Here is a 15,003-nt window from a genome sequence, read left to right as displayed (position 1 = left end):
CAAAATAGCTTGCTCATGTGCTAACAACTGGTCCTTTTTTGATTAACTGCTTTGTTTGCTAAAATAAAACTAATCTGAATATAAATTATTGCTGACAACTGTTAGAAGAAGAGAAATTCAATGGGTAATCTATTCAATTTTCAAATTGTTCTGATCTTTAGAAAAAAGTCCCCCTGATGTAAAAATTAATCATAATAGAGATGTCTGCTGGGTACCGTTTCTCAATTAAAATATGCATTTTATATTTTTAAGATCACCTACTTCCAATATTGACCTGGTTGGCAGATAGAGTTCATCTCCAGTCCCAGCCCTTATTGACTGTGGCCATGAGGAGCACTGTGTTGCGAGGATTCTGAGGCCACCTTAGGGCTCAGCAGAAAGGCACGTGGTGATGAGTTGGTGATGTTTACAGGAGACACAGGATATGGGGCAGTGACAGGTGTGGCAAGTATTGCCATCCTAGATTTGGAAAAATACCTGGTTTAACAATAATTTTGTGACAGATATCTAATACAAAAGAAATAATTACACCTTGTTGATCTTCTACCTCAATAAATCTACTACAGTGTAATTAATACACCAACTACACCACAGGAGAACAATGCCATCACTCTGAACTGGAATGAAGACAGCTATCTTGTGATTTCCACACATCACTGTTTTACAACTCTCTCAGTCCAAAATCAAAATAAGGAAGATCAAATTCTTAACATCTGAATAGAAAGTCGTAGGGCAAAAACCCAACACAGTAAACATGCAATTAATTGTTCCTCTGTTTCCATCCCTTACCTATTTTGTTGTCTGTGGGCTGTATTTTTATCTACTCGAGAGAACACTAAGTAATAAAATGAAAATTAAACTTGCTTTTCCTCTTGTAAGCGAATACTAATATCTCAATTTCAAAGAACGATTTTCAGCATTTATTTCACTACCACATATTTTGTATTATTTATCCTTCATACAAAAGAGAGATCTGTTTTGTGCCTTGTAATGAGGAAAATTCAAAAAGATATAGTTGATACATCTTCTAAAATATAGGAGGCATCCCTAATATTGTTGCTGCTTTTGTGGCCATGAATTATGTTCTATCTTTAGATCTTAATTCTCCAATTAAAAAAAAATAGGGCAGAATTAAATTTGTGTTGAGGGAGAGAGCCATCTTCAAATTGCAAGGCAGCTTTGGACTACACAGCTCTACTTTTCTAAGAGTGAAATCCTATTGAAGTGGCTTTCCAAAATATTTTGTGGAAAATAAGAATTTATAGATGGTAACGCCTCATTCATGCTCCCCAAACAGGTCACGAATTCATCAGGCAGCAGGGTCTGTTCTGGAATAGTTTCATTTGGTGATGCATTTTCCAAAAGCATGGTGGTTTCCCCTTCTACAGGGTTTTGCATGTCTGGAGGACTGCATTCTCCTTGATTTAAAATGAGGCTTAATTCTTCAAGAAATAGTGTGTTGCTTAGCGAATTCATACTTGAGACAGAGAAAGAAAAATTAGGATATTTTTTAAACCTGGCATTCTTTCCCAGGTTTAAGCAATCAGCTGGTGGCTCCAGAGTTGAGGAAGCTGTTTCATCATTATTGCTGAGATGGTTTCCCCCAGTGAGAAAATTTGAAATCTGGGGTTTATACCCAGTGTTGAGATCAGGAATATATACAATTGTAGTGTTGGTGAGTAGTGACTTCTGCAGGCTGTCGTTGGTCTCCACGGATCCTGTGTTCTTTTCCCTTTTGTAGTCCATGGGTTTTTCTTCTGGGAGAAAGATTTCTATCTCTGTAATCACTGGATCAACATATAGGACCTGTTCTCTGGAATTACTATTCATAAATTCACTTTTTTCCTAGAAAGAAAAGACATTGTTTTTTTTTTTACAAAAGAAGTTTAAAGGAGCCAACTGGATAATTGAGTAAGGACTGGAGTTTTGCTTTCCCTCAACTTTCCTTTCCCCCTAATTTTTCTTCATATTGTTTCGCTTCCCATATGGTTTCCTCCTTTTGTCTTTTGTTAACCCTGCTCCATTCCAAATGTTTGTTAAATTCTCCCAGGAGGAGACTGAAGGAAGGGAGTAATAAAAATAGTCCATGCTGTAAGCACATGCCTTTATTTAAAAATTTTAAAGAGAAAGAAGCCTCTTTCATATTAACTTGCAAATTATTTCAGGGCCTTTTAAAATTTTGGACTATTTCTTAATATTATAGTTCCTTTCTACAAGAAAATACTTTGTTGCTTAAATAAAAGAAAGTTGGCGGTGGGGGATAGTGCATGGAGAATACTATTTTGCTTCCATTTGAGAATAAAGTTGTAGTAAATGCTTTGTGCTGTGGTTCTAAAGGCGTGCAGCTAGCTGCTCACAAGTCAGACATGTCTGTGATGATCAGTCAGGAGGGTGGGTGAAGAAAGTTTTTCTTTGTATAAAAGCCTGATGACTCTTCTGGTAAGAAAAGGACTCGAAGCCTTCCAGCTGATGGCTGGCTTCCCAGGGCAAATAACTCCCACCCAACACAATTACAAAATTATAGCCACTTGCTATGGACTGCATGTTTGAGTCCCTCCAGAATTCATGTGTTGAAGCCCTAACCCCCAATGTGATGGTATTAGGAGGTGGGGCCTTTGGGAGGTAGTTAGGTCATGGGGGTGGAGCCTTCATGAATAGGATTAGCGTTCTCATAAGAAAAGACACGAGAGAGCTGATCTCTCTGTCTGCTATGTGAGGACACAACCAGAAAGCAGCCATCTGCAAGAGAGCTGTCACCAGGAACCAGATCTGCTGGTGTCTTGATCTTGGACCTCCCAGCCTCCAGGACTGTAGGAAATAGATGTTTGTCATTTAAGCCACCCAGTCTATGGTTTGTCATTTAAGCCACCCAGTCTATGGTTGGAGCAGCCTGAACTGACTAGAACACTACTCCTTAGTCTTTGGGCAGAAAGCAAAACCTCATCTGAAGGAAACCCTAAGGTTCATTTCTAATTCCAGGAGCCCAGAATGGGAAGGAAGTTTGACAAAGACAAAGACCTTGAATAAAGCAGCATGAAGGGTCGTTCAAATTTTCATCGGCTCTGCCTCCCCAAGGCACTTGCCAGGTTTGGGTTGGGAAGGGCAGACATGTAGTCGTGGGTCAGATGAAGTCAAAGGAACTAGAGTTGCTATAGTAAACTGAGAGGAAGGCGGTGTTTTCCCCTCTTCAGGCTGGCAGCTGAGTGGAGAAGTGGATGGGAGTCAGACCATAGTGAAGGACATAGAAGAGCAACAGGGACTATTCCAGTGTGAGGACAGTAAAGGAAGAGGAGGATCTGATCACAACGAGGGCAGGGACAATGCTCTGAATCACAGAGTGTCCCCAGTTCCCTAGCATAACTAGTGGGGGAGCAAGACAGAACGACTAAGTGGAATGTATATCAAGACCACAGTATTTATTAGTTGTAGTTTGGTGACTATGTACTTGTCCTTCAGTCAGCTGTTAACTGTGTACTTTATTCTATATGTGGGTTCAGTTATTCCAGACCACCCGTCCACTGTGTAGGCAACATTACCTCCTTCAAAATCAACCACGTCCACACCCTTTCTCTCCTTCAAGGATCCAGAGACAAGGATCCCTCCTCTTGCTCCAGGTGAGACTTTCCTCCACATCCCTTCATAGTCGTACTTGATCAGTCCTCTCCCTCCCCCGCCCCCCCATACTAGTCCTCTCAAGCCCATTCAATTTAGTACAAACACGCTTCTGAGTCCATACTGCTCTGGAGCTACTGTTAATACATTCGTCGCATCAGTATTGAGAGTATTTGATCATGTGTCAGCATAGCCCCTTTCTTACTTCCCTTCTAGAGTACACTCCTCAAAAGATGTCTCCACTCTCAGTCCCCTTCCATTCACTTCTAACTGAACCCCTGGACCGGGACCACCAGTGACCTGCTCCTTGTCACATTCCACAGATGCATTCCACTTCTTATGTTACAGACCCTCTACAAAGTCAGCACCAAGGACCCTTGCTTCCCAACACTTGGCCCACAACTCACGATGCTTATTTCTCTACCTTCCCATTCTGCCTCTTTCCTAGGACCATTCCTATTCCAATGGACACACCCTCACTGACTCCTCACTGGCTTTAGCAATAGTTTTCAACCCCTTAACAGTGTGCTCAGCATGGCTGTGTAGTGGAATCACTTGGGAAGCTTTGGAAAATGCTGAGGCCTGGGTCTCCCCCTGCCCTCCCTCCCCCAAAGACCCTGGGTTGTGGCCTGGGAATCAGGATTCTAGCATGCAACCAAGGCTGAGAACTGTTGCCTTAGGGACTCACCTGGGGCTAGGGAAGGAGTTGGTTAATGGGCTCACTAGATCTCCAAAAAGAGCCACTTTTTCTTGTTTTACAAGTATTTGTCTTCCTCACATCATTTGAACAAAGGGTTCCTAGGCTAAAAATAACTTTTTTTCAAGTTTGAAAACTATTGATTGGCAGAATGAAGTCTGAGTTCCATAATAAGGTCTCCTGTGACCTGATCCCACTCTGCATTCCCACATTATTCCAGTCACTCCTCACATCAAGTGTTTCTACAAAGCAACACCCAACATGCTCTTCTCACCTCTGTGCCTTTGCTCATGTAGCCTGTCTATTTTGAATGTCTTCCGTTTCTCCTGAGCAACTCCTTCCTGTCTTTTAACATGTTTCCTCTATACTCTCATCATGTTTTGTCTCATCTCTGTTACTGTACTACGTCACTGCATTGCAATGCTTGAATGATGTGTCTGTCCCATCAACTGAGTTTTGAACCCCTTGACAGCCAGGCTGGAGAGCCAGAAAGTGTAGGAGCACACATAGCAGATTACTTCCCCTCTTCCATAATCAGCAGCAGCTCCTCCATAACTGGCAAAGTCCCCCTACAGCCTCAGGGTCTTCCTGGGGCACCCTTCTATTCTTTGCTAAACTGGATACCTGGCCCACCCCTGGTGACGCCATCTGCCATAGTCCCCTCACATTCATCTTCTCGAATTCCACTGGGTCTCAGGAGCAAAGTGGTGTCCTCCCTGGGCTCCACCTGCTTCTCCAGTCTCATGTAAAACAGAAGCCCTTTTGTGTCTCTGAGGCTCGATCTATTGAGATTTTCTTCCCTCTTCCTTTTGTCCCTGAAGACACCTTCCAATTGCTTGGCTACCAAGTAAGTGGCTCTGGCACCTGGCTTACAATCTTCCATTCACTCTTCTCTTTTGAATGGCATTGCTTCTCTCTTTCATCTCTCTTTTCTTCCCTTAGTCCATTCTCTCATCTCTCAAGTATGATTTGAAATATGTATAATTTTATCTCTACATAAGCCATACAGTTGTGCAAATATGCACACATATTTCTTTATTTGAATGGAAATTCTACTCTAATTATTGGACTGCACTCTTGGTTTCAGCTGCCATTTAGTTTGTATTTGATGGTGTTTGGTTACCTGTAGCATTTTCACAACATTGCTATTTTCTATATTAGGAATATCTTCATAAAGCCACTTCGGTATTAGCAATAAGATTCTTCTTTTAATTCTAAAAAACAAAAAATGACTAAGAATAAGCATCTTACTTGAGGATTGGTGCAGGCAATCATCTAGGAGATTAGGAAATCAACTAGAATGGAATGCATAATTAAAACCAAACTTTCCGATGCAGAAACTAAGATTTCCATCTCTTACTTTAAAAAGTTATGTGGAAAGTTGATTCAATATCTTTTCAGATTTTCCTCTTCTCTCTATTGCTCTGCCTGTCTCTAATAAGCCGGAACATTACAAAACACTCACACTAGATTCAAGATAAATGGGAGAACCACCCAGGAAGTGAAACTATACACATGTTAAATATGGCAAACCATTATAAGCGGAGATGTCAGTGTGGAAAAGTTTGTAAAACCTAAGGGATATTTTGTAAAACTTTCCAAGGGGACCATAACCACAGAGAAATGTTAAAGAAGAGAATGTCATATAATAAAACTATAATATTTGAGCTCCTCTAATTGTAATGATTCTAAATAGGGTTGAGATGATAGTGGTGGCTCCAGACTTTCCTTATGTAGTTGGAGCAGGAGTCCTGGGAAGTTGGCTTGCAGTTGTGTGGCATGGTGAGGACACCAGTTTTTACTTAGGCTGTGTGCTTATTACGGATCTCTGGGATCGGGTGGTGGAAGGAAGAGTGAGAAGCTGTGAACACCTCACTTTTCCTCCTAAGCTACCCCTTGGCACTGCAACTGTGTTGAAAGCACTTTCTGCATTTACGTAAAAATTGATTTGAGCAAAAAGGTTGTCCCGGGAGCTTCGAAGAGACTACACTGATCTCTGGCACATTATTATGTGTTAACAATGCAGCACAACAGATCAGACTCTTATATCTGTTTATGCAGCTTCTCTAAGAACTTTTGCTAAGTATCAACCAAATTAGCTGCATGGACTTTGCTTGCCCAATTTGACCTTGAACTGTAGGGTAAAAAATAATTTCTTTACACATATTTATACAATGTTTTATGGTTCGGTTTTTTAAATAATTCACACTCCCTTTGTATACCTAAAATTAGACCAAATTAGTAAGTTCATGCTATTGAAGAAAAGTTTTTATACAGCATACTGATACAGTGAGAAAAATATATATGTGTGTGTGTGTATATATATAGATAAATAGATAGATACCACTCTTGTTTTCATTATATTTAAAATTGTTTTGCTCTCCATTTTCCAGTTCTGTTTCTGAAATAAGGCTTTTATAAATAATGTAAAGTTATAGTAAAAACAGTATCTGCTCATATGCAAAACAGTAATATTGGAATTATCTCTAGTTTTATCTTTTTAAAAAGAATGCTTATTTAAATAATTAAATTAGCAAAGAATTGTTTTATTTTCTTATTTATTGTTACCAGTAGGAAGTTAATTTTTAGTTCGTAACAAACTTAATGTTATTTAAAATTTTACACTCTCTAGGACATCTTTGGATAATAACACAAATATTAATATGATTATGCACTACAAGTTGGAACATTAAGATATTTCAAAGGGTTCTATAATCAAGTATATTTTAAAACAACCTGAAATAAAGTTCCATATTAGTTTTCTCACCTCACAAGGGTACCAGGGATATATTTATTAATGTGTAATTTAAAAGCTTAGGTTTTGAGGAAAAAACCTATGTAAATTTAAAAAATATATCACTAGTGTACCTTATTCACAATAGCTCATTCTGAATCTCTCTACTGCATTTTGATTATAAATTTCAAAGAAAGAAGGATTATCTCATGAAGCAAGTGATGGCAAGAAATAGAAACTCAGTGCCAATTAGGCAAAGAACATTCACATGTGTTAAATTTGTGCGTCACTGGACGAACTGGGGGACTGCCACATCAAACAACTTTATTAACCAATTAGAACTACTCAGTGCATCTGGTAAAATTTAGGGTGTCAAAGGCCTTGCTTCCCTCAAAGTCTCATTTTAAAATAATTAGGCATTGATCTTTATTATACTAATACCATATTGGAAAAAAATGACTGAAGGAGGCCAAGGGGAATGGGCATTGGGGCTGGATGCTAAAACACTAACACGATTGGTATCAAAGTGATGAATTCACACATTGCCACACTTCTCTTCACATTGATTCAGGGGATTTGCTTGGGTAGAACTTGAGGTAGGTTACGACTTAAACTACTGTGAAGAATTCAGGCACTGTAGACAGACTTGAGGGCACAATGAGAAGGCTGCCTAAGGAAAGACAGAACATGGGCTGAGACGTGAGCTGTTCCTGGCTTAGTGTTTGCTGACCTTGGGCTGAGCACTTAACCTCTCTAAGCCTCGTGTAAGTCATCTGTAAAATAGGCCACTGAGCTTTTCTGGCAGGATCTTGCAAGGATTAAATGAATGACATTTGTAAATAGTTTGGCATGGGTGGGTACTCATTGAACAGTTTCTTTTGTCTTTCTCTCAAGAAAAATGTTGATGAATTTTTCTAGTAAATCATAGAATTGACTACATTTTGATGGTACCAATATATGTCCAAATGAGAAAACAAATTCTACAAAAACTTACCCAGTTCTGAGCGATCTGTTCAATATCCCAATCAAAGAAAGAATTGATAAAATAACGGCAAAGAAGACCATTCCTAATAGAAGCCCAATGTCTTGTTGCCTATTGTCTGAGAGGAAAGAAAAATAATTTTAGGTATAATTTCCATCTATGTGACGCCAGAATCATTGTTCTTCTACTCTGCTCCAAGTGAAGGTCATTGATCTCAAAGGAAATAGGAAGGGGAAATAAAATTAACCTTTACCTTGGGCTGTAAAGTGACTGCCCTTCCAAACTGCACAATACCTTTTGTTTGAGGGAATTGGGCTGCATATATCTGATGTCAGTGAATTGAGTCTCTGGCAAACGTGGTCAGCATTAGACATTTTTCTGAGCTTGTGCTTGCATATTTTATATAAAAAAAGTTTAGTGATAAACATCACTTGGTTTGTTTGGCACGAGTGAGAATTCCCAATTGCTTGCGACAGAGTCTAAAGCTGGCCACAATCACAACTGAGTTGTGTTTTTTTTTTAACCTTTTGTACAAGACGGAAGTTATGTACAACTTGTCACCATTCTTCGAAATTTATTGTTCATGAATTTTTTCCTGCTAAAAAAGAACCTTCACTCTACTTAGAACAATATTTGTTATGAGAGAAATCCAAATTGCCATATATCTTACACTGGCATTTTATTTTAAAAACAGTGCTTTTTTTGAATTTTGAAGTGGAATTAATCACCTGTAATCTTTAAATAATTATTATATTCGGCATGTGTTACCTACCAGGCTCATCCTATTTTCTCCCTAGTACATGAAAAACCCTATTTTCTATTTTCAAATGTAAACTTTAATTTGGACATGACTTGTCATGCTGGAGTTGGTTCTGAGCCATGCTGGGTATTGGCCCCTTCCATCCTCCTTCCTCCCCAGCTTTGGCAGACGTTTGTCGGATACATACCATGTGTCAGACACTGAATTGGCCCTGGCCTAGTTATTCCCCAGCTGCACCTAACATGCACTTGGGGGTCTCCATGCTGTCCAGCCCCTCTCCTAAAGCCACTGGTGGGCCAGGGCCAGTGTGGCTTACTTCGCTCCAAAGTCCCAGTGGGGTATGGAATTAGTGTTTTCCTAGGACTACAATACTATTGCTAAGGATTTCAAGCAACTAACGGGAGGTACTGGCTTCCACATATCCTTGTGCATTAGTCCTGGAGGAGAATGAGGAATTCCCAAGTTAACATGGGGCCAGGTAAAGGGGTTTGAGGAGTAGAGCAGAGTCACCAAGAGAATAACCTGAGATACCTGGGTTCGAACTAGATGCTGCTGCTTATCAGCTCCGTAACATCAGAGCATAATAATGAACTTGCTGAAGTTCAAGTTTCCTCTTCTGTAAAATAATAGCTATCTCACAGAGCAGCCATGGGTTCCTAGCCTCCACAATTCCCACAGAAATATCAAGGTGCAGGTCTGTGCAGGCATTTGTAATTAGGGATCTGTGCTGAACCTAAGCACTTGGCCCGTAATTGATTCACATAACGCAAGTTCAGAGTACCCTTACATTGCTTCATTTCCTATATAACACTTGCTGCCACCTTCCTTTTCTTTTTTTTGTTTGTGGTTTCCCCCACCCCACCCTGTCTATCTGGAATGGAAGCTCCATGAAGACAGAGCCTTTGTTCATCTTTTTCACTGCGGATTCCCCAGTACTCAGAATAGTGCCTGGCACATAAAATATGTGCCTGGAAACATAGAATATTTTTTGAATAAATAAACAGAAGTCCAAAGAATGTCAATATCACCTGCCAAAGTTTTTATACTATTCTTGCCAGATTTCTATGCAAGGAGATAAATGCTCTACAACCTAATCTAGTATCTTTTTTATGCCTGAAACATTTAGATATGCTTATCAATGGAAAATACAAAGTCATACTAACAAATAAAATGGGAGCTGGTTTACATAAGAGAAGGAGCACAGACTTCAGGATTTGAAAATTGTATTTGAATTTTAGTCCAGACAAGTTCCTCCACCTCTCTGAGCTCCAGTTTTCCCATCTGTAAAATAGATACATAGCACTTACCTCAACAGGTTGCTTTGAAGATTGATGAAGATTTTGAAGATTGAAAAAGATGATGTATATGAAATTCCTAGCACATGGTAGACGCTCACATAATGGTATTTTTTGGGAAGAATTTTTGAGGTCTTGAGCCCCAGCAGCAATTGAACTGAACGTGTATCTAACCCAGAGCAAAGCTGGCAAAATCTACCTAAACCACTCCTTACATTCAATTTTAAGCAGATTTTTGTTTGATTATTTTCCTATGGAAAGCATGTGGCATATCTTACTGTCAAGAAACGTATGCCTGACACATGATTTTTCAGCATGGAGCATTCAGATGGATGATTAGTAAAGACTACTCAACAAACCTAAGCAGTATTTTCTTACCAGAAGTAAGGTGTCCTTCAAAGATGGAAGCAATTAGAAGCCCAGAATTCTGAGTATCATGTTGAAATGATTTCAGTGTGACCTGGGGAACTTAAACAAAAAGAAAATAGTGTCAGCTTTTTATTTTTGCACTCAGGTTACCCAATTTCCTAAGAGAGTTTCTTCACTTGTTTGGAGATGATTAAAGCAAACCAGTAACTTTAATAGGCTGGAAAGATGGAGTAAAAGCAAAAACCTGTGTGTGTGTGTGTGTGTGTGTGTGTGTGTGTGTGTGTGTGTGTGTTCTTCTTTTTATTAAATTGGGTAAATCCTAAAGGAGGAAACATTCAAAGGACAATAAAAACTACCTAGGGTTTGTAAGACTTGAAGGTGTGTCCACTAATTTCATGAGGCTTCTAGGCAACAAATTCCAAGGAGCTTTATTTCATTCACCGAGCCAGAAAAAAACACACAACTGGTCTCTACTTGATTCCTTCCAATAGATGATGCAATAAAGTTTAGGTTTCCTTAAGAGCCTCCAAGATGTGTCACTTTTGCCTTTGCACAGTCTTACAGATGCTGTTTGTGAACAGCCTCTTGGCTTCATATAAGAAGCCCAGTTTTGATTAGCAGACACTTTGAGGTTATAACATAAGGGTGGAATGCCATTAATGACTTCCCTCTGCTCCTTCCCCACGGGCAAGGATCCTGGCCAGCCCTGTCTACCCGTAAAGCCTGTCAGAACACTGCTAATGAAATCTTCTGACCAGGGTGGGGTCAGCTGCCTTGGTAGCTAACTTGTTTTCAGCCTGAACTCAGAAGAGTCCTGGATGGGCTTCCCTGGTGGCTCAGTGGTTAAGAATCCGCCTGTCAATGCAGGGGACACGGGTTTGAGCCCTGGTCGGGGAAGATCCCACATGCCGCGGAGCAACTAAGCCCGTGTGCCACAACTACTGAAGCCTGTGCTCTAGAGCCTGGGAGCCACGACTACTGAGCCCTCGTGCCACAGTTACTGAAGGCCGCGCGCCTAGAGCCCATGCTCTGCAACAAGAGAAGCCACCGAATGAGAAGCCCGCACACCTCACCTCAATGGAGACCCAATGCAGCCAAAAATATAATAATGATAATAATAAAATAAAATAAATAAATTTATAAAAGAGAAAAAAGAGTCCTGGAGTTTCCTTACCCACCTCCTCCCTCCTGATAATTAAAAGCTGCCAGAGGTGACTTCAAGGACACAATTCTCCCAGCTGACAGAAGATATTCCTGAAAATGTTTCTAAGCTCTGGATCTCCAAGAGGGCCTCAAGCCCTATTTATTCAGTCATTCTGATTTCAGTGTTCAAATTCTTCTATTAAAAGAATCACTTTGGGGGCCAGGGAGAAATCACAACTTGAGGTGTCCTTAACTGCTACGGAGATATCATAGGCTTGTATAACAAGCTATGTGGCCAGGGCAACTCTCTTTGAGAAAAATATCACAGAGTTCCGATAAAAAGATTCCTATGGGTCTTTGGAAATGTTTTAAAAAGGCTGATCTGGGTGCAAACACAGGCTCGATTGAAGAGTAGTTTTCTAAGAACAATGGGTAGGGAATTTTAGAAGATGAAAACATCAGAAAAGCCAAAAGTTCTTTCCTGTGTTTTTATTCTCACTTCTCCACAGCAAGAGGGAAATGTTTCACTGTGGATTGTGACAAATCAGCAGCTCTTTCTGGCTCCTCAGTGCTTCACTACGTCTCTTTTTTCCCTAAGTATGTGGTTCCATCCCCAGTGGTCAACAGCCAGGTTTATTCATCTAAATTAGTATTTTACAGGCTTATGTTCATTCTCAGGGAGCCCAAGCAGGAGTCTGCATCTACATTAGTTTACAATTTTAAGAAAAATATTACATTAAAATGTAACACAACTTTCAATTTTGCAAAATCATGGGTTTACAGCATATGTTGCTGGATTATTTTTGTTTTCACTTTCATTATTTTAAAGATAACATTTTTATTTAAAAATATATATGGTGCTGTTGGCTTTTAATACAGGTTAATATAATTCTGTTGTATAAACTACAGGTGGTTATTTGGCATGAAACGTCAGTTATTAATTTGCATCACATAAAAATAATTTTCATATCTGACTAGGGCTTTATTAGCCGTAATAGAGAATAAACATAATCTTCCTTTAGAGTCTTTTTGTTATCATAGTTTCAAATCAACCAGGTGTATTAATTTAAATTAGATTAAATTAAAGTCAGTTAAAAGAGATGCTTAATTGTAAGAGGGTAATTTCACAAAGAATCAGATATCTGAAGTAAGACAATTTATAAACAAAACTGTCAGAGAAGAAATCAAGCCAATGACAAATTTTTTTTATTAATGTTTATTAGAGTATAGTTGCTTTACAATGTTGTGTTAGTTTCTGCTATGCAGCAAAGTGAATCAGTTATACGTATATACGCTGTACCTATATCCACTCTTTTTAGATTTCCTCGCCATTTAGGTCACCGTAGATCATTGAGTAGAGTTCCTTGTGCTATACAGTAGGTTCTCATTAGTTACCTGTTTTATACATGGTAGTATATATATGTCAATGACAAAATTTTTAAGCGAAGGACTGAAATGAAGCCATATAGACTATTATCTTCATGACATACTGCCACCAAGTGGCTAGGTCATTTCTTCTTAAATCATACTTAATATTTTTCATTATAAAAGCAGTAACTATGATAGGAAAAAATAATTTTAATAAGAAAAATAAAAGAGAGAGGGAAAAACCCTCTAATACATCCCCTTAATCCACCTGCCATGACTGAAAAACATTGTTTATATCAACTCTAATCGTCAGTGTATTGCCTAAAATGCTAGAAAAAAATCTCATGGTATTTTTGTTATTTATTTAATATCTGCAGTGTTATGTCTGTAAAGAGACAGTTCTGTCCCTGCAGCGGAATATTAAATTATGCTTTATTACTCTCACAGCATATATTTGAGTATACTCAGAAACCCCAAATCATCTCTAATTTGGTAAGAATTTTTATATAACTTATACACACTGACATTGGACACTAGAGTTAGTCTTAACAGAAGGCAGTATGTTTATAGGGAGTTTAGAATGGTTTTAAAAAAAGATGCAGTTTCTTGTTCTTGGACAAAACTAGAAGCATAACTACATTCTTTGGCCTACCCAATACCAGCTTAATTTAATCAAATCCACTCAAAAGGAATTAGTTTTAGCAATAATGTATTCCATCTGTTTCTTAGGGATAATGTTAAATCAGCCTCCTCAGCCTTTCCCTCTACGTCTATCATGGGGCAAAGTGTGTTTTGTTATTCTTTTAAAGTGATGATTTATCGAGTACTAATTATGTTCCAGATACTGTACTAGACTTTACATGCTTTCTCTCATTTAATTCTTACAACAACCCAATCAGGTAGATAGTACTACTGTCCTCATTTTATGGATGAGGAAACAAAGGCATAAAAAGGATAAATGACTTGTCCAAAGTCACCTAGGTAGAGGTCCAAGAGTGAAAATTCCTCCCTGGTTCTGGCATGTAATTTGTGCTGGTCACTGGCTCCATTAATTAATAATCTCACTTTTGTAGCAGGATGGCTCCAGATGGGGCAGCTGAGTCAGCCTTGCAAGCAGTGCTCCCATGCTGAGACTTAGCCATTGCTCCCTGGGGGCTGGCCAGTGTGTTAGAGCTGCCTGGCCTTGTAGGGCTCGGAACCCACCACAGTGGACGATGGTTGGGCTAACCCATTGAGCACTGATTCTCAGACTCTTCCAGCCTAGAGTTATCTTCTTCTGAACACCAACTATTTCCCTTTTATACAAGCAATACTTGCTAACTGTAGGATGCTTGAAAAGTATAGAAGAGTATGAAAAAGAAAATATAATTTTACATTTGTTCACAAACTAGAAACAATCATTTTTTTACATTTGTTAACAGTCTTTTGTGTATATCTGTACCCTAGTTGAGATCATGCTCTTTACTAAATGTTGTGTCTGGGATTTTTAAATTTAATATTATATCATGAACATTTTAAAATTTTTTTAAAAATTGTTCAAAATCATCATACTAATGGCAATTTAATATTTCATGATGTTTGTACTGTGTTTATTCAATCATCCTCCATTAAAAAAGTGTATAGCTTGGTGATTTCAAATAACCAGCTTTGGATTCAGATGAAACTCAGTTCAAATCCCGGCTCTACCACTTGGAGTTGCTTGGCCCTGGGCAAGTTGCTTAACTGCTTTGTGACTCAGTATCTTCATTTGTAAAATTGGGTAATAACAACGCTTCATTCATGAGGTTTGATGACATAGTTCATACAAAGCACTTAGTACCATGCCTTATACAAATTAAAAGCTTAATAAGCATTAGCTATTGCTATGATTGGACTTTTAGATTGTTACCAAATTCTTACTTTTATGATTAGCTTTTAAATAAATATCATTGCACATAAGACTCCTTTCCATAGCTCTGCTTATTTCCTAAGGCTAGATTTCTATAAGTGGAATTACTGGGCCAAAGGGTATGGACATTTTATAATGCTCCTTTGTTTATTTTT

At 38.8% G+C, this 15,003-nt stretch overlaps 1 protein-coding gene and 1 long non-coding RNA gene across 2 annotated transcripts in view; one reads left to right on the top strand and one right to left on the bottom strand.

Annotated features, from left to right (window-relative positions):
• The window catches only part of LOC137210696 (uncharacterized), an 82,403-nt gene that overhangs the window by 44,724 nt on the left and 22,676 nt on the right, over positions 1–15,003 (top strand). The window lies entirely within an intron of this gene.
• The window catches only part of IL23R (interleukin 23 receptor), a 53,167-nt gene continuing 39,358 nt past the window's right edge, over positions 1,195–15,003 (bottom strand). Inside the window, exons 7-10 of the mRNA XM_067712749.1 lie at positions 10,459–10,548; positions 8,038–8,143; positions 5,433–5,523; positions 1,195–1,845 (exon numbers count right to left, since the gene is read on the bottom strand). Coding sequence (XP_067568850.1) covers positions 1,195–1,845; positions 5,433–5,523; positions 8,038–8,143; positions 10,459–10,548 — 938 coding nt within the window. The remainder of the gene's footprint in view (positions 1,846–5,432; positions 5,524–8,037; positions 8,144–10,458; positions 10,549–15,003) is intronic.

Source organism: Pseudorca crassidens, chromosome 2, assembly GCF_039906515.1.
Source record: "Pseudorca crassidens isolate mPseCra1 chromosome 2, mPseCra1.hap1, whole genome shotgun sequence".
Classification (NCBI taxonomy): Eukaryota; Metazoa; Chordata; class Mammalia; order Artiodactyla; family Delphinidae; genus Pseudorca; species Pseudorca crassidens.
The sequence above is the reverse complement of the archived record's forward strand: the minus strand, read 5'-3'. Positions and strand labels throughout refer to the sequence as shown.